Source organism: Triticum dicoccoides, chromosome 1A (genome assembly GCF_002162155.2).
Source record: "Triticum dicoccoides isolate Atlit2015 ecotype Zavitan chromosome 1A, WEW_v2.0, whole genome shotgun sequence".
In the NCBI taxonomy this organism is placed as follows: Eukaryota; Viridiplantae; Streptophyta; class Magnoliopsida; order Poales; family Poaceae; genus Triticum; species Triticum dicoccoides.
In genome coordinates this window covers 9,294,167-9,313,829 of record NC_041380.1, presented here as the reverse complement: position 1 = coordinate 9,313,829, position 19,663 = coordinate 9,294,167, and the positions used below count along the sequence as shown (strand labels likewise).

General features: G+C 41.9%; 1 protein-coding gene across 2 annotated transcripts in view; it reads left to right on the top strand.

Moving 5' to 3' along the window:
* LOC119358163 (methionine S-methyltransferase-like) overlaps positions 1-11,541 on the top strand; it is a 12,751-nt gene extending 1,210 nt beyond the window's left edge. Inside the window, exons 1-12 of one of the 2 annotated variants that reach the window (XM_037624846.1) lie at positions 3,136-3,529; positions 5,844-6,037; positions 6,405-6,611; positions 6,699-6,794; positions 7,551-7,739; positions 7,933-8,121; positions 8,198-8,434; positions 8,558-8,692; positions 8,815-9,126; positions 9,287-9,466; positions 9,693-10,658; positions 10,998-11,541. In XM_037624846.1, coding sequence (XP_037480743.1) covers positions 3,283-3,529; positions 5,844-6,037; positions 6,405-6,611; positions 6,699-6,794; positions 7,551-7,739; positions 7,933-8,121; positions 8,198-8,434; positions 8,558-8,692; positions 8,815-9,126; positions 9,287-9,466; positions 9,693-10,658; positions 10,998-11,333 — 3,288 coding nt within the window. In that variant the 5' untranslated portion in view covers positions 3,136-3,282 and the 3' untranslated portion in view covers positions 11,334-11,541. Of the gene's footprint in view, positions 1-3,135; positions 3,530-5,843; positions 6,038-6,404; positions 6,612-6,698; positions 6,795-7,550; positions 7,740-7,932; positions 8,122-8,197; positions 8,435-8,557; positions 8,693-8,814; positions 9,127-9,286; positions 9,467-9,692; positions 10,659-10,997 lie in introns of those variants that run through there. The other variant, XM_037624841.1, reaches the window with a different exon arrangement.
* The last annotated feature ends 8,122 nt before the right edge of the window (positions 11,542-19,663 follow it).

The window sequence follows — 19,663 nt, the reverse complement described above, 5'->3', positions numbered from 1 at the left end:
GGGGCTTTGTTTTTAAATTTTAGTGGAGGTTGCATTGCAAACGTCTGGTCAATCAAAAAAGATTGGGCCAGGGACAGACAAAGACAGCTGCAGCCCGTCACATTTCTGAGGCCCACGGGAAACCCCAGTTGTCCTGCCAAGCTTGAGCTGACCCCTAAAGAAAAGGACAGCAAAAAGCTTCATTGGATTGTCCACTACAAAGAGCTTTAGTTATGGTGGATACTGAAAAATTGCATAAACTTATTAGAAACAAATCACTGCTAAATAATATCTTTTTCTTAACGAAGAATCAAGTAGACATAAAAATGTTTGACCCACACATATTTCAAAAACCATGTATTTTAGAGCATAAGATGCGCTCCTTAATTATTGTCATATACCTAGCGTGCCAATATTTAGAGGACATACACGTGGAGTAAATGCATTCTAGAATGTTACTATTATTATTTATTAAACATACACGTGGGTAACACTTTAAATTTCATCATTGTGGGGGCAAATATAGCAACATCTGATCTGGACGCGAAATGATTTTATCCACTTTATGCTAGGCTAGGATATACTGTTTGAGAATCAAATTAAAGGAGCATTGTTTCCTCGCAAAATAATTTAGAAATTAAAAATAAAATAATAATGAATTAAACTATGTCCTGGTCGCTGAAAAAACGAGAGAGAAAACAAATATCCCGAAAGAAAATAGTGATTATTTTTGTAAATAACTAGATAGTGACTTTGAAATTCTTTGTTTGAGTGAATAGATAGTGACTTTGAACTGATATTACAGAATCTTAGTGAAGCTACGTACATTGTGATCGAGCTGTCTTTTTTTTTTAGCTTTTTTCAGAAAATTTCTTTTAGTTTTTATAGGGGAAAATTTTCTTTTAGGTGATGCACTCCACACGAATGGGTCAATCTCAAGATTGGGCCAGCGATTGATACAGACAGGTTCGGCCCATCATATCTTCGTGGCCCACGGCCATGAACTATCATCTACAGTAGCTTCCCACATGGGGAAAAGTGGTATAATTTGTACTACTACTTAATGATTTTTTGCCGTACAAATCTAGAGTGCACACACGTTGGCTTAAAGTTCAACGTCACTGCTACAAAAATGGCTTCTACAAAATGTAAAAAAACGGTTGATGCAAAAAAATGTGAAAAATGGTTGATGGAAAATGTCCATGAGTTAATAAGATGTATTTCACACGTGGCGAACACTCCTAATTAATATATTTTTGGTTTGTGAATGTTGACACTGGGACAATTATATTATTGAATTCGTCAAGGGTGAAAATGAAAAGGAAGAAGCGAACTATAAAATTGCCTATCTATCCCTCTCTCGGTCAAATTATCCATCTATCTATCTCTCGACCAATCGGTCCTTCTTAACAAACAAGCTATCAACTGAGAAGAATTTCCATCTTTTATTTGTCTATATGTGTTTGTTTTGTCTTTGCTATCATAGTCGGTGACAATGAGAGTCCATGGCCCGGTGATGGATTTTTTTTCTATCCATGCTACTAACAACTAACCAAAACCTTCTAGGCGAGCCAACCTTCAAGTCTTACTTGCAGTTTTTGCGATAAGTACTCATGGTGTGTCACAAAAAAATATAGTTATTTTTCACAAGTAAATTGTTGTCATACGTATTGTGTACCAAGAATAAGAATTTGCATAAACTGGCCTCAAAACATTTCCCTGCTAAATTATATGTATAAAATCTTGTGGAACGTCGACATAATTTGGGCAGCTCTCATTTTCTTCAAAAGAAATCAGATGGATATTCAAGAATTCTATAATTATCAAAATGAAAACGACAATGAAGCACGTGAGATGCACGGTAGTGAACTAGTTGTTTTTTTAGCATAAGGGGGGTTGTTTAATTATTGGTTGTGTAGCCAGCATGCACGTGACTTGCGAAGTTAACGTTATCTACAATGTCACTGCTATACTGAAATCAACACATTGTTGCGTATAATGGGGCCATGTGTTAATTAGGTACGCTTCACATGTGGAAAACACTGTTAGCTTCATTGTTGTGGGGATAAATATGACGACATATGATGTAGAAGACAAATGATATTATCCACATAAGTGAGTTGTCAATTGTCATACATGTGGCTTACCAAGTTAATGCATGCTAACATGTCATTGTTATAGATGGTCTATTCAAGTCAACGCGTTATTGCGTGTAACGGGGCCATGTGTCGACTAGGTACACTTCACACGTGAAAAAAACGCCATTAATTTTGATTGTCAAATATAGCAACATACACTCAATAATTCTATCCGCATACATGGTTCATCAATAGTCATGCATCAACTCTTGATTACCTTTGGAATCAAGATAAACACATGAGGCAAATCATTCATAATTTTTCTGAGTGAAAGATAACTATTCACATTAAATTTAATCAATTTTCTCAAGGAAAATTAAATGTGTACGTTAGTTAGTGGTTCATGGCAAGTCAAAGTTGAAATTATTTCTTGCCCCATCTACTACTCATTTGACAGCAATGGCGGCGAAGACAAGAAAGAAGACATGAAACTCCCGTGCACCGCACATGGGTATTGAAAAATGACGTCATATATACATCTTTACAGCATTTTCGCCATCAGAAACAAAAAGTCATGGATCGAGTTCACGTGGGCGTCCATTTTCTCCATCGAAAAATATAACTCGTGGGAGCAAAAGTCACACACCAATAATACATATACATACCATATGTTAGAAGATCCATATATATAATGATCCGCGGAATTCGAGGAAGAAAGTGCAAAATGAAAGATAAGAGAAAGCTATGTAGCACCAACTTTGTGGCTCACCTAACCCACAATCATCATGTGGTTTCAATGTTTTCAAAAGCCATGGCCTCGTCCCCTCAAAAAAAAAGCCATGGCCTCGTAATAATAATTACAGCAGCATTATTGCGCTAAAAATATCCATAGCCGCATGATAAATTTGAAATTTGAAATAAATATTATTGTAATGTTGAAAAGAAGAAAAAAACCATTTGCAGCCTCAGAAAACTCTCGAGCAAAAATGAGTTGCTGCTGGTGTCACAGGATCTCCGAGTAAATAGGAACTGACGGTTGTGCCCTCGTCGTCCACGGCGACGACGTCTAGTCCCTTCGCCCCGCCTCCACGGGCCCCTATATATCCAGCCGGCCTCCTCTCCGCCATTGCTGTCCACCTCATTGACCTCACACCTCACCTCCTGCTCCTCCCACTCCCGCTCGAACCTCGCATCCAGAGCCATCCGGCCCGGTCCGTCGAGGGGAATGGCTGCGGCGGCGGCGGACGTGGAGGCGTTCCTGGCGACGTGCGCGGCGTCGGGCGACGCGGCGTACGGCGCCGCCAAGGCCGTGCTGGAGCGGCTCGACGCGCCGGCCACGCGCGCCGAGGCCAGGCGGCTCCTGGGCGCCGTGCGACGGCGCTTCGCCGCCGGTGGCCCCGCGGCCGGCCTCGAGTGCTTCCGCACCTTCCACTTCCGCATCCACGACGTCGTGCTCGACCCCCACCTCCAAGGTCCCTCCTTTTTCCTCCCCCCACCCGCACAGGAAAAAAATATATTGTAAATCTGCCGCCATTGGTGGGTTCGGCGGTCTCGGCGCCGGAATCTCGCGGCCCGGTGGGCAATCACGGCTCGATCCGGTTACCGCCGCCGGAAATCCCAGTTTCTTGGCAAGATATTTTCCCCCTGTTTTTATTATTAGTGTGTGTCTAGGGCACATCTAGATGTGCTCTAGTTATTGCACATCTAAGTGGGTGAATCAAGCATAAAGAGGAAAAGAAAAAAGAAAAAGAAAATATCCACACGAATCTCAACGTAAGATCAATGACATAGGACTTAGATGTGCAATACTTATAGCACATCTAGATGTGCTTTAGCAAAACTGTTATTATTATTAGTGACTACTCCTAAGTAGGAGTAGATTGTTGCGCTGCCACCGCTTGCTAAGTGCAGTGCTATCATCAGCAATAGGCTAACAAAAAACAAATAAAGCAAGGATCCAGTTTTGCCAAGAATCCGATTATCCACCCACCCATTGGGGAGGGAGGAGAGGATAACATTATTACATTACTTAAACAGCACACACGACAACGATCTTGTTTGTTTGTTGCCATGCCTATCGGATCCTTTGGGAAACCGTGTAGCCCATGTGGCCACTGGCCACCACTGCCTCATACAGTTGACTGCTGTAAGCTTAGCCTTAGGTGTCCCTGGGAGGATTCGGTCCCCATGCTCTTCATCCGGGGAGCAGCTTGCCTCGGTTAATTTGGACACTCTCCGTTTGTCCCTTTTATCAAGTGGGAAATGCTTTTCTCCATCCGTGCGACGTGTTCCGGTTCAGGATTTGCTGCTGGATAATAATCTTAATGGATTGTGACGTGCCTCCTTGCACGGGGCTTTGATTTGATAGTATATCTCACGGAATCGGCGGTCTGGGAGCCGGAATCTTGCGGTCCGGTGGAAAATTACGGGCTCGATCCGGTTACTGCCGTCAGTAATTTTTGTTCTTGTTGTCAGTAAATTGGTTCGGTGATAAAGCATTTGCCTAGCTCAGTTGATACTACTTATTAAATTGTCATTATTGGCAGCTCAGTGGAGAGTATTATTGTGTTATCGCCATACTAGCAAACACACCGAAGATCTGACTTTGTGTGCCCAGTGACTGAGACACCAATTGGAAGGAAAACGATTACATTATTGATTAAATAACAAGGGCACAACTATGTGTGGATTGTATAGTATATAGCACAAAAGCATCTCGTTTGTTGCGATGTGTATGGGATATTTCAGAATCGGCGTATCCTGTGATTGCGCTGGAGTGCTGACCATGTGGCCGTTGCGTGATGTTGTTCGCTGCTGCAAGCTAGTGTAAAGTGTCCCTGGAAGGATATACTATACATCTATATTTATGTATGTACAATGATTCGGTCCCCATGCTCCTTATCCAGGGAGCAGCTTGTCTCGGTTGCTGAGTAATTTAGGCTGTCCGTGTGGCTCTTTTATCAAATGGGAAATGCCTTTCTTCATCTGTGTGACATGTTTCGGTTCAGGATTTGCTGTTGGACAATCTTAAGTTAATATATCTGATCCTGGGCACCTTTTTGAGAGATTCCTCAATCATTAAGTATATAATATATACGTGTACAATTTAGAAACAGGGAGACATTTTTTAATAGGTCAGAATTCAAATTGAGTCAGACCTAAGAACTACTGGGGAATTGGGGATGGTTAGCTAGTTGCATTCAGATATATGGCTTCAGTTGGACCACATTGGTCTGTTCAACACTTACTAACTTATTGGCTTGTGGAGGTATGATAAAAAGATTAAGGGAAACACATATGAGATTAGAACAGCCTGAGGCATTGGCGAAATGATTCATTTAAAGGAGTATTTTGATGGCCTTACTCCTAGACATTTCTACTGCATGTCAGAATTTAGAAGAGAAAGGTTATCCATTTTTCTATTTATTTGGCAGAACAAACCTGTCCACCACCTCCTATCATAGTAAGAATAAAAACATGACAGTTGAACCTGAGATACTTATTGCCATAACCACTAAAATATAGCATACATACAACATGTCTCTAGTTAATTAATATTGTATATAGATGACGTAGCCTTTGCACTGGAACAGCTATGATTTTACAAGATTCTCAATTACCTGAAGTCTGGACCTGACACGATTGTTAATGTTTTTGTGTATAAGTTGTCGTCTTTAGTTGGCACACTAGTAAAAGCTTTCCCAGTTCACTATGCATTAACTTTTTCCTTAGCAAGCATCTATTGTTTGGTTTTCATATCTTGACAAATTTATCAATTGCTTCTAGGGTTCCAACAAAGAAAGAAGCTAACAATGATGGAGATACCCAGCATTTTTATTCCAGAAGATTGGTCATTCACTTTCTATGAGGGTCTCAATCGGCACCCAGATTCCATCTTCAGGGATAAGACAGTGGCAGAGCTGGGATGTGGCAATGGTTGGATATCCATTGCACTTGCAGAGAAGTGGTGCCCTTCGAAGGTTGGTACCTCATGTTCTGTGGATATTTATCGTATCTTCTTTGTTGCAATAGTGGGACCTCTAGCAGTTAGAAAATTACTCAGGTCACTTAATATAAAACTTTAGGCGCGTGCCAGTCTGCTGGTGGTCTAATTTGCTTGGTATACCTGGTAAAATAATACCTGTTGAGCATATTGCTTTCAAACTTTGAGCAAGGCACTACCACTACATATTATTTCTACGATGCTGAACAATCGCTCTCCTTTGAAAGGAAGAAAAACAAGAATGACATGCTCCTTAGTAGTTTGAGCCACACATATAAGTGAATCAAATTAGTTTGCAGTCAGCTTGAGATTAACTTACTTGAGCATTATTTGTTCTTTTGAAGGTCTATGGTTTGGATATAAACCCAAGAGCTATCAAGATTGCATGGATAAATCTTTACTTGAATGCACTAGACGATGATGGTCTCCCAATCTACGACGCAGAGGGGAAAACATTGCTTGACAGAGTTGAATTCTATGAATCTGATCTTCTTTCTTACTGTAGAGATAACAAGATAGAACTTGATCGCATTGTGGGATGCATACCACAGGTATGGTCAGGTTTTACCAATTTTTTGTGAAAGGGCATTATAGTCGATCAGAACTTAACGAAAATGCCCTTAATGTCTGCCTTTCAGATTCTTAACCCCAATCCAGAGGCGATGTCAAAGATTGTAACTGAAAATTCAAGTGAGGAGTTCTTGTACTCATTGAGCAACTACTGTGCTCTTCAGGTAAGTTGAGATATGTCTTCTATTTAAACTTGAGCCATTCAGTTTACCTGTTACTAAATGGTTACTCATGTCAGAGTCCCCAAATCTATTTATTTTTTCTCAAACAACAAAAGGAAAAGAAAACTTCTAAATTGTATCCCATGCAAGGACTTTTGGATCGATGAAACATATAGTTTTGGAAGTCTACTTAGCAATGTTTGCTCATAATCTGCTTACAAAATATGCGTTTGAGCATTTCTTTTTCCTTCTAAGCATGTGGTCCTACCTTTACATAAGAAAATGAAGTTTTGGAGAAATAATGTATGCTTTGCTTTGTACTTACGACATGGTTCCACCAGTATAATCAATTTAACTCTAGGTAGTTAGGAACCTAGGATGGAGAGCACTAGCAGTATATAATATATATTGATAGGGGTTAGCAGACCAAATCCTGGGTACTAGGATTACTTGTTTCGGTATTAATCTGTAATAGAATTCCACCTCAAGTTCCACCTATTGCATAATTTTTGGTCTTACAACCTGTATGGACAAACACGGTCAGCACCCCAGTCTTTCCTATAAAAAATGGCTGATGGAATATGGAAATTATTAGCAGCACTTTTAGCCTGTTAAAATTTTCCTTTCCTAAAAGAATTACAATTCTTATGCCATGATGTTACACTGCATTACTCAAGTCAATATTTGTTACTATGGCTGATTGTACTGTTGTAGCTTCCTATTGTTAATTTTGTTTGTTTGTGAACTTACTGCATCCAGGGCTTTGTTGAGGACCAATTTGGCCTCGGGTTGATTGCTCGTGCTGTTGAAGAAGGGATATCTGTGATAAAGCCTAGTGGTCTTATGGTATTCAACATGGGAGGCCGGCCAGGACAAGGTGTCTGTGAGCGCCTATTTCTACGCCGTGGATTTCGCATCAATAAGCTCTGGCAAACAAAAATTATGCAGGTAATGATGCTTTGACAAACTAATCAGAGTGTTTTTCATGCAAGCATTATATCCTGGTTAGGAGAAATATGCTCTTCATGTTGCATACAATATTTAGCTGGGCCTAGAATTTTCATCTACTCCTAGCTTACATTTTTATATTACAGGGCCATTTTTTGTTAAGGATCATTACCAACTAGTTGGGTCTTTGCAGGCTGCCGACACAGACATCTCTGCTTTAGTTGAAATTGAGAAAAATAGCCGACATCGATTCGAGTTCTTTATGGATCTTGTTGGGGATCAGCCTGTGTGTGCACGCACAGCATGGGCATACATGAAATCCGGTGGCCGCATTTCACATGCTTTGTCTGTGTATAGCTGTCAACTTCGCCAGCCCAACCAGGTACCTATGCTCTCTGATTACATTTGTTAAAACAATAATATAATGGCAGGAATAGTACTAATTTGGAGAATTTCAGGTGAAGAAAATATTTGAGTTCCTTAAAGACGGATTCCATGAAGTCAGCAGCTCCCTCGATTTGTCCTTCGATGACGATTCTGTTGCTGATGAAAAAATTCCTTTCCTAGCATACCTAGCTAGTTTCTTGCAAGAGAACACATCTAATCCTTGTGAGCCTCCAGCTGGATGTTTAAATTTCCGGAATCTTGTTGCTGGATTTATGAAGAGTTACCACCACATCCCGTTAACTCCTGACGTAAGACTTGGTGTTTATTCCTGTGCAATTATGTTTGCTTACTAGAAATTCACAAGATCAACCTATTTGGTGCTTCTCACTTATGCTTCATGTGACACTCCTTTTTCTTTGCTGGTGCAACAGAATGTTGTTGTGTTCCCATCCCGTGCTGTTGCTATAGAAAATGCTCTTCGATTGTTCTCACCGGGACTTGCAATTGTTGATGAACACCTAACCAGACACTTGCCCAAGCAATGGTTAACATCTTTAGCAATTGAGGTACTTCAATCAATCCTCCCTTCCTCTTTCTGTGTGTTTGGAACTGTGGAAATACATGTCTGTTGAAGAAAAAGTTATGCTGACAAGAATTTTGATGTTATTGCCCCTCTTTTAAATTTCAGGAAAGTAACCATGCTAAAGACACAGTAACTGTAATAGAAGCACCACGCCAATCAGATCTGCTGATTGAGTTGATCAGGAAACTGAAGCCTCAGGTTGTTGTTACTGGCATGGCTCAGTTTGAGGCTATCACCAGTGCTGCTTTCGTGAACTTATTAAGCGTAACGAAAGATGTTGGTTCCCGATTATTACTAGATATTTCAGAACATCTGGAATTGTCTAGTCTGCCAAGCTCAAATGGTGTATTGAAATATCTTGCTGGGAAGACCCTGCCTTCACATGCTGCTATATTGTGTGGCTTAGTAAAGAATCAGGTGCGTGTAACTTTACCACAGCGATTAATGTCCATTGATTCACATATTATGTTATATCCATCCGCCTGGAACTGTAATTGAACTTTTTGTGCATTCTTATATTTACTTTAGAAACACTGTTTAAATGTACTCATTTGTGTTTGCTTCATCTTACTTGCAGGTTTATTCTGATCTGGAAGTTGCTTTTGCTATTTCTGAAGATCCAACTGTTTATAAGGCGTTGTCACAGACTATTGAGCTATTGGAAGGACATACTTCTGTGATCAGCCAGCACTATTATGGTTGTCTTTTCCATGAGCTGCTGGCATTTCAAATTGGTGACCGGCATCCACAACAAGAGGTAAACATGGCTTGCCTCTTCCAGTTCTCCATCTCACTCAGTTCTGAGCACAAGATGTCGAATGGCCTGTTTAAGTGGACACTCCCCTCAGCACGGGAAAGCTAGTCCATGAATTTGGATTAGTGCCCTCTTAGCTGGGTACTATGATTACGCCACAATGAGCTCCTCAGTATGTTTGGTTTATGTCTTCATCTTTTCCCTCTAATTTTTCGTTGCTCTTTTTCAGAGAGAACCTGCAGAAGCAATCTCTAAGGAGATGATAGGGTTTTCAAGTTCAGCTATGTCCACCCTAGAAGGAGCTGAGCTTTTCGTTCCTGGTTCCAAGGAATCCGGTGTCATACATATGGATCTGGATCGCAGCTTCTTGCCAGTACCTTCTGCAGTAAACGCCTCCATTTTTGAAAGTTTTGTTCGTCAGAACATCACTGATTCTGAAACCGATGTCCGTTCCAGCATCCAGCAGCTGGTGAAAGATAGCTATGGTTTTGCAGCAGACAGTGGTTCTGAAATTATATACGGGAACACCTGTCTTGCACTCTTCAACAAGCTTGTTCTTTGCTGCATGCAAGAACAGGGCACCTTGCTTTTCCCCTTGGGCACCAACGGGCATTATGTCAACGCAGCAAAGTTTGTGAATGCAACTACGTTGGCTATTCCAACAAAGGCAGATTCAGGCTTCAAGATCGAACCAAGTGCCCTAGCCGACACACTAGAGAAGGTGTCTCAGCCGTGGGTCTATATTTCTGGTCCCACAGTTAACCCTACTGGCTTTCTGTACAGTGATGATGATATAGCACAGTTGCTATCTGTCTGTGCGAAATACGGAGCTAGGGTACTGATAGATACCTCCTCCTCTGGTCTGGAGTTCCAAGCCACTGGCTGTAGCCAATGGAATTTGGAAAAATGTCTTTCTAATGTGAAGTCTTCAAAGCCCTCGTTCTCTGTTGTCCTGCTCGGAGAGCTGTCCTTTGAGCTGACCACGGCCGGGCTTGACTTTGGGTTTCTGATCATGAGCGACTCATTCTTGGTTGACACATTTTACAGTTTCCCAAGCTTGAGTCGACCACACAGCACGTTGAAGTACACTTTCAGGAAACTGTTGGGCCTTAAGAACCAGAAGGATCAGCATTTTTCTGATCTCATCGTTGAGCAGAAGGAGACGCTGAAGAATCGTGCTGATCACCTGATCAAGGTTAGCCTTTTGCGATATTCTGTGCTGTCCTCTCAATTTTCTTCCGCTCATCAGCTCTTCCCCCTTTAGTTTGTACATAAAAAATTGGTAGAAACCTTAGGCTAGTCTGAGTTTCTTGAGTTCTCAGCAGTAAATGCGTCAAACAGTTGGACATACAAAATGTTAAACTGCAACTAGCTTTTTTTTAGAAAAGGAGGATGACCCCCGGCCTCTGCATAAACTGCAACTAGCTAGACACTTACAGTCTTGGACATACTTTTGCAGCTGTAAGAACTGATTTCGCTAGGCATTTCTGACATATTCTTCTCTTGTTTTATTTTCCTGTGATGTGATGAACAGACACTTGAGAGCTGTGGCTGGGACGCCGCGGGCTGCCATGGAGGCATCTCGATGCTGGCGAAGCCAACCGCCTACATTGGCAAATCGCTAAAGGTGGACGGCTTCGAGGGCAAGCTCGACGGCCACAACATCAGGGAAGCCCTCCTGAGGTCCACTGGGCTGTGCATAAGCAGCAGCGCCTGGACCGGGGTGCCAGACTACTGCCGGTTCAGCTTCGCTTTGGAGAGTAGCGAGTTCGACCGGGCGATGGAGTGCATCGCCCGGTTCAGGGAGCTGGTCCTGGGAGGCAGTCCTCAGGGAGCTGGTCCTGGGAGGCAGTCCTCAGGTGAATGGTAGCAACTAGGATTGTTGGGGTGGGTCAAATGGGTGAAGAAAAACTGTAAAACCTGAAGAGATGAGATGTAACCAACTCTTATCTTTCTTTACCTGTTTGAAATACTTTGTTTCAAATCGAAATGGAATAAAAACAGGTAATCTCTGATGTAAATGTATTTGGCTATTGGCTTCTTGTGCTCTGAAGAATGTACTGCATGTTTACTTTTAATCAGAAGATGATTTGTTTTGTACCTTTTTCTTTCAGCGTAGTGGTGTTGGATATAATTAACCAAAGAAAAAGGAAGACCTGTAGGTACATCTTTTTACTTGTTTGATGAAGAACATATCAATAGTTTTTGAAAAACTCAAAACAACTTCAGAGTACGACCGTTGTGTTGCAGAGTTAAAAAAGGACCACCGTGTCCCATTTCGATTTTTGATTTAACGAATTGGGAAAAATGACATTGTTGTTTGAAATGAAGAAAAAAGAACAGTAAAAACTTTCGAAGTTATAATCCATTGAGTTTTGACGGGATACAAACCTGCAGCACAATGTGACGCGGGTTGAATTTCTCATTATGTTGTTTACATGATAAGACTTTAGCCTTTATGTCTGTAACCTTTTTCAGATGGAATGAAATGAACCAGAATGACACCCAACTATGATGGAGCTGAGCTCATCAGAGAAAGTGTTGTTTAGCTGAAAGTGACATTCTGCTCCCAGGTTCAAATGCAGCCGGGTGAACAGTGAATTTTGATTTTTTTAATGAAAAATCAAACAATTCCGAAATTCTTTAGACAAACATTCTTGAGTGTTCTCCCTACTGATGATTTTTTGTAAAGAGATCACGTTCATGATGGTTTGGTAAAAATAACAAAACAAGCAACCCAAAATTACTTCAAAAACTGAGTTTTTTTTCAGAGTACCGATTTTGAATATTTTTTTATCTTGAGCACATTGAATGTTATATTTTCACGAAATTTTACGTGAGTAATGTTGGAAATATGCCCTAGAGGCAATAATAAATTAGTTATTATTATATTTCCTTGTTCATGATAATCATTTATTATCCATGCTAGAATTGTACTGATAGGAAACTCAGATACATGTGTGGATACATAGACAACACCATGTCCCTAGTAAGCCTCTAGTTGACTAGCTCGTTGATCAATAGATGGTTACGGTTTCCTAACCATGGACATTGGATGTCGTTGATAACGGGATCACATCATTGGAAGAATGATGTGATGGACAAGACCCAATTCTAAGCCTAGCACAAAGATCATGTAGTTCGTATGCTAAAGCTTTTCTAATGTCAAGTATCATTTCCTTAGACCATGAGATTGTGCAACTCCCGGATACCGTAGGAATACTTTGGGTGTGCCAAACGTCACAACGTAACTGGGTGGCTATAAAGATACACTACAGGTATCTCCGAAAGTGTCTGTTGGGTTGGCACGAATCGAGACTGGGATTTGTCACTCTGTGTAAACGGAGAGGTATCTCTGGGCCCACTCGGTAGGACATCATCATAATGTGCACAATGTGATCAAGGAGTTGATCACGGGATGATGTGTTACGGAACGAGTAAAAGAGACTTGCCGGTAATGATATTGAACAAGGTATCGGGATACCAACGATCGAATCTCGGGCAAGTACAATACCGATAGACAAAGGGAATTGTATACGGGATTGATCGAATCCACGACATCGTGGTTCATCCGATGAGATCATCGTGGAACATGTGGGAACCAACATGGGTATCTAGATCCCGCTGTTAGTTATTGACCGGAGAACGTCTCGGTCATGTCTGCATGGTTCCCGAACCCGTAGGGTCTACACACTTAAGGTTCGATGATGCTAGAGTTATAAAGGAAGTTTGTATGTGGTTACCGAATGTTGTTCGGAGTCCCGGATGAGATCCCGGACGTCACGAGGAGTTCCGGAATGGTCCAGAGGTAAAGATTTATATATGGGAAGTCCTGTTTTGGTTACCGGAAAAGTTTCGGGTTTTAACGGTAGTGTACCGGGACCACCGGAGGGGTCCGGGGGTCCACCAAGTGGGGCCACCAGCCCCGGAGGGCTGCATGGGCCAAGTGTGGGAGGGGACCAGCCCCAGGTGGGCTGGTGCGCCCCCCCACCAAGGCCCAAGGCGCAAGGGAGAGGGAAGGGGGGCAAACCCTAGGGCAGATGGGCCCTGAGGCCCACCCCAGGTGCGCCTCCCCTCTCTCCCCCTTTGGCTGCCCCCCTAGATGGGATCTAGGGCTGGCCGCCACCCCTAGGGGTGGAAACCTAGGTGGGGGCGCAGCCCCTCCCCTCCCCTATATATACTTGAGTTTTTGGGCTGCCAGAGACACAAATTCTTCCCCTGTTGGTGCAGCCCTACCCCTCTCTCCTCCTCGTCTCTTGCGGTGCTTGGCGAAGCCCTGCTGGAGTACCACGCTCCTCCACCACCACCACGCCGTTGTGCTGCTACTGGATGGAGTCTTCCTCAATCTCTCCCTCTCTCCTTGCTGGATCAAGGCATGGGAGACGTCACCGGGCTGTACGTGTGTTGAACGCGGAGGTGCCGTCCGTTCGGCACTAGGATCTCCGGTGATTTGGATCACGACGAGTATGACTCCTTCAACCCCGTTCTCTTGAACGCTTCCGCATAGCGATCTACAAGGGTATGTAGATGCACTCTCCTTCCCCTCGTTGTTGGTTTCTCCATAGATAGATCATGGTGACATGTAGGAAATTTTTTAATTTTTGCTACGTTCCCCAACAAGTAAAACATTCATCTCCTAGGAAGTAGGAGACGGCCTAGCTATCGCCCAGGAAGTTGTTAAGCTTGAGCCGATAGGTGTGCTAGCTAAGGGTGCTTACGACCATGGTCTGCATCACCTTCCATGACGACCTCTCGTGTGTGGCAACAAACACCTGCTTGTTGGTGGACACGTTGACAATGTCGTGTGCCATGTCGGCTAGGTAGTTGGCTCGCCGCACCATGCCTAACTTGACTCCCATATTCTGTTGTACGGACCATCAGGGTACCTGAATTCAACAATGATCATCATGTCATGAATTTTTAAGAACTATAACTGATTATGATCAAAACCGCACATCTTTTACACTTTGTTCTTCTTCTTGTTCTATCTCGTGATTGTTAATTGGTGTTGTAAATGCAATATATTTGTTCTTAATAGGGGAGGGGACGTTGGCCCCCCTACCCTTTGTGTAGAGAGAATTGGGCTAGTGCTAACAATGATCACCACCCTCGTTGGCCTAATCACCGTAGGATGCGTACCTGAGGCAAGACTCGCCGTGACCGAAGCCTCTGGTGACGGCCCAACCATCGCCCAGAACCATTTAGATTGATCCGGTAGGTCAGCTCGCCAAGGGTGCCTACGATGGTGGTTTGCGTCACCTTCTTTGATGGCCTCTCATACAGACACCGGCTTGTCGGTGGACACGTTGACGGTGCAGCGCGCCTCATTGACTAGGTAGTTGATTATCTTTGATCTGGTTTCCGTTGTAGCTAGTCTCTAACTTTTCCCCAAGGGTGACCCTAGGTATCGAACCCATGGGAAGTTCTACTGATAGACATGGATTCAGGCAAGCTATTGTTGTCATTAGAAGTTCCAATTTCCCTGACCAAAAATCGTAGTTTGATTAGAGACCGAAAAGCTTCGTTAGTTGATACACGCGTCTACTCATACATCTCGTAGATACTTTTTGTACAAGAAATAACACCTTCAAAGTGATAGCAAGAGAATACAACAATACAACCCATGCACCACATAGTATGTTGTTAACATGGGAGTAAACAAACCCCACATGACTATTTCTAGTCGGCTGCGCCTAGAAGACATAGAATCCAACACTTTTGCGAGTCTCAGCGAATGATACAAGAAAGTATGCAAAACATTAGATAGTTATTTTTTTGTTAAAAACAATAAATAATGTACGATAGTGCTATATCCGCACCGTTCAAAAAAAATAGTGCTATATCCGCCATATCCATCAACCATCCTACACCATCCACACCAACTAGAATTTGAGCCCGTAATGCTTGGTTGGTGTGACACCCACCCAGTGGCGGACCTAGCGTGTGTGCATGGTGTGCCGTGGCACACCCAGAGTTTGTGAGAATTTTTTATACCATATAATATTTTAGCCCAATTTAACTAAGTCAGCCAGCCAGGCCTAACTGCCATCACGTGAGAGACCCGGACAGAGCGAGCGAGAGAGAGAGAGATAGGCAGAGTGGCGCGACCTAATGGCCTAATCCCTTCTCGCTCGGCCGCTGCCCAACCAGGACGCGCCGCCGCTCAGCGCTCACCGCCTCACCCACTCGGCAGCTGCTGCTCCCCTTCGAAGTCGAAGCAGCGCCGGCCACCGGAGCTCCTTCCCTTTGGCGAGAACAGCTAGCAAGCAGCAAGCGCCGCGACCCGCGAGCCGCCGACCCGGACCAGAGGGCCACCGCCGCCCCAGAGGAGCTCTTCCCACCCGCGCCTCCCGTCCCGACGGCCGAAGTCTAGTGATGCATCTCATAAAGAACAACTTGCTCTCTTCATACGATTTGTTGACAAATCGGGAAGAGGATGTGAGAGGTTCCTTGGAGTTGTTCATGTTGCCAATACAACTTCATTGTCATTTAAGGATGCAATTCAAACTTTGCTTAAAGATCATCATTTGACTCTTAGTCAAATACGTGGGCAAGGATATGATGGGGCTAGCAACATGAAAGGGGAGATTAAAGGGTTGAAAACATTGATCATGAAAGAGTCACCCTCTGCCTATTACATCCATTGTTTTGCACATCAACTTCAGTTGGTTCTTATAGCTGTTGCAAAGGACAATGAACCATGTTTGTGGTTCTTTAATCATGTTTCTTATTTGCTCAATATTGTTGGAGTTTGTTGTAAGCGCCATGACATGCTTCGAGATGTTAGAGCTCAAAAGGTGTTGGAAGCACTTGAAATGGGTGAGATTGAAAGTGGAAGTGGGCTAAATCAAGAGATGTGACTAGCTAGACCCGGCGCCACTCGTTGGGGTTCTCATTTAAAAACCATTATGCACATTGTTAGCATGTATTCCACAATCCTTGAAGTACTTGATGCTATTGGAAAAGACCCTTCACAAAAAAAGTGAGTGGACAAGAATACGTGGAGTTGCTCAAGCCTTTGAATCATTTGAATTTATTTTCAATCTTCACTTGATGCTTGTTATTCTTGGCTACACAAATGAGTTGTCCAAATCTTTGCAAAAGAGAGATTAAGATATTGTCAATGCAATGACACTTGTTAGTTTGGCAAAGAGTAGAATGCAACACATGAGGTCTCATGGTTGGGAAGATTTTCTTGCAAAGCTAACCTTATTTTGCAACAAACATGACATTCAAGTTCCTTGGTGGGAGGATATTTATGAGCCAAATCGAAGATCACGTCGGTATTATGAAGTACAAACAAATGATGATCGTTATAGAAGAGAAGTATATCTTGGTGTCATTGATCAAACCATTCAAGAGCTTGACAATCGGTTTGATGAGGTTAATACCGAGTTGCTTATTTGCATGTCGGCTTTGAGGGGGTGTTTGTTTCCAGGGACTTTTTTGTGTAAGGACTAGAAAAAGTCCCTCTTAGAGACTTTTTTACCAAACGGGAGGGACTTTTTAGGGACTAAACTAGGCATTTGGGACTAAATGAAGAAGACTCTCAAGGAGAGTCTTTTATGGGACTTTTTGGGACTTTTCCAACAATGCCCCTCCATGCATTCAATGGCCCGCCACCCCATGGTGTTGTTTGATTGTTATTTTTCTACCCCCTCCGGTCCTTTTTAGTTTGCATATAAGATTTGACTGAAGTCAAGCCTCGTAAAATTTGACCAACTTTATAGAAAAAAGTACCAACATTCATAATCTGAAATCAATACCAATAGATGTGTCATGACTTAAAGTTTCATATTGTATAACTTTAACATGGCAGATGTTGATATTTTTTTTATATAAATACGGTCAAACTTTGTGAAGTTTGACTTTAGAGAATTATAATATGCAGAGTAAAAAGGACCGGAGGGAGTATATACTAGGGGCAACATGGTCATTTAATAACCTCTAGGAAGGGACTAGGGACTTTTTAGTCTCTGGAAACAAACAGGGAGGGACTTTTTAGGGACTAGAGACTTTTTAGTTGGGACTAGAAAAAGTCCTAAGACTTATGAACCAAACAGGGCCTGAATCCCCTCAATTCATTTGCTTCTTATGATGCACTCAAGGTAATGAGACTTGCTGAATTCTATCCCATGGACATTTCAAGCACAGATTTGATAAGGCTAGAATTTTAACTTACTAATTTTATTGATGATATGAGACAAGATGATAGGTTTAGAAATGCAAGTAATATTGGTGAGCTCTCTATTATGCTTGTTGCAACAAAGAAGCATGTTCTTTATGATTTGGTCTACTTACTCATCAAATTGATATTGATTTTACCGGTGGCAATGGTGAGTGTTGAAAGAGTGTTTTCAGCAATGAATCTAGTGAAAAATAAGTTGAGGACTACTATGAGTGATGATCGCTTGAATGATTGCTTGGTGACATTTATTGAACGGGATGTGTTCATGGAAGTAAGCGAAGATGACATAGTTGATGCTTTCATGGCAATGCAAAAACGTAGAGTTACCTAGTGATGTAATTTTCTACTTGTTCTTCTTTCATGTAAGACTACTCGTATTGTAATTGAGCACATTTGAGATATATTTTGTGAACTAAATTGTTGTGAGATTTGCATTAAGCTACTCATGTTATTATTTTGACATATTTTGTCTGACACATGGATTAGGTGGGGATTTTTTTTAGAGTGTGCACACCCTTCATTTTTTTCTTGGGTACGCCACTGCACCCACCCTTCTCCAATGTTGTGGTTGATTGCAAAGAGCTCCTTGATGGAAACTAGTTGTCTCTTCAGGACCCCAATGGCGAGCAGGGGAAGACTTGTATGAGATCTAGCTTTAGGTGAGATCAATGAGATCAATTTATTATTTGAAGACTCAAAACATGCTCAAAAATTCTGAATGTAGACAGACATCCATATTTGATGTACAACCTCAAGAAATTTCAGCTCCTAATTTGAAGTACACTTAGAGAATCAAAAAAGACAAAATCGGGTATGAATAGTGCCAAATACTATTCACCCCAAGATGGCACTATTCATAGTCAAATTTGTCTTTTTTGAATCTCTTATTATAGACCGAGTTTGAAGCTGATTTTTTTAGAGTTGTAAACATACCTTGGAGGTATGTTGTAAAAAAATCAGAATTTTTTGAATTGTGTGAATATAAATTTCTGGTGTTGATTCTACGATCTCACCTAAAGGTCAGATCCTATACAAGTCTCCCCCATGGCGAGCATCTTCAGAGTTGGTAAGAATCTTGATCAACAAGGTGAGATACGAGTACGAAGCCGACTACCGATCACATGAATTTGAGTATGGCTTTGTTTTCTTCAACGGTTGCCAATCAACTTGAAGGTCACTGGCGAAACCCGTCATTCGCAAGCCAAAATCGTAAGCGGTCTCGCTTTCATTGAACTTGATGTTTGTGGACTCCTACAGAAGCATTTGCAATTTCGACCTGTGTCTTGTCCATAGGGCTTCACGTCGTACCACATGTCAAACAATAATGCTCATGCAATTGGTACTCTTTTATCACATACCGAAGGAAGTTTTAGTGCATTATTTTGTAATGCTTAGTTAAGTCAACAACTGTCTTCATTGCTATTCGCTAAAAGTGTTAGGAACGGGTAGAGCCGCAACGCGACATTTTCTATGTACATCAAGTTCCTACCGTATTTGAGTCCTAAGCACGCCAGTCCGCTCAATGTTACGTGGCCCAACAAGCAAAAATTCATACTACTTTGGACTTTGTATAGTTATATTCAGATAAATTTGGCCCCGCCCCATCCCTACTTTATGCGTGTAACTATTTTATTTATTTATTTTTTCAATAGAATGTGATACAAAAAATAAATAAGAAGCCATGCTTAGCAAACCTAAAATACTTCCTCCGTTTCTGAATATAAGACCTTTTAGAGGTTTCAATATGGACTATATACGGAGGAAAATGAGTGAATCTACACCCTAAAATATGTCTATATACATCAGTATGTAGTCTGTATTAAAATCTTTAAAAAGTATTATATTTAAAACCGGAGGGAGTATCTACAATTAAGTCATAAATGACTAGCTAGTTATCTCGACTTAGGATATACATAGGAAAATCTGAGGGCCAGAATATGCATATTACCTCTCAGCGTATTGTATGTAATTATATATCAATCTAAAGAACATTTTCCACAACACACGGTTTC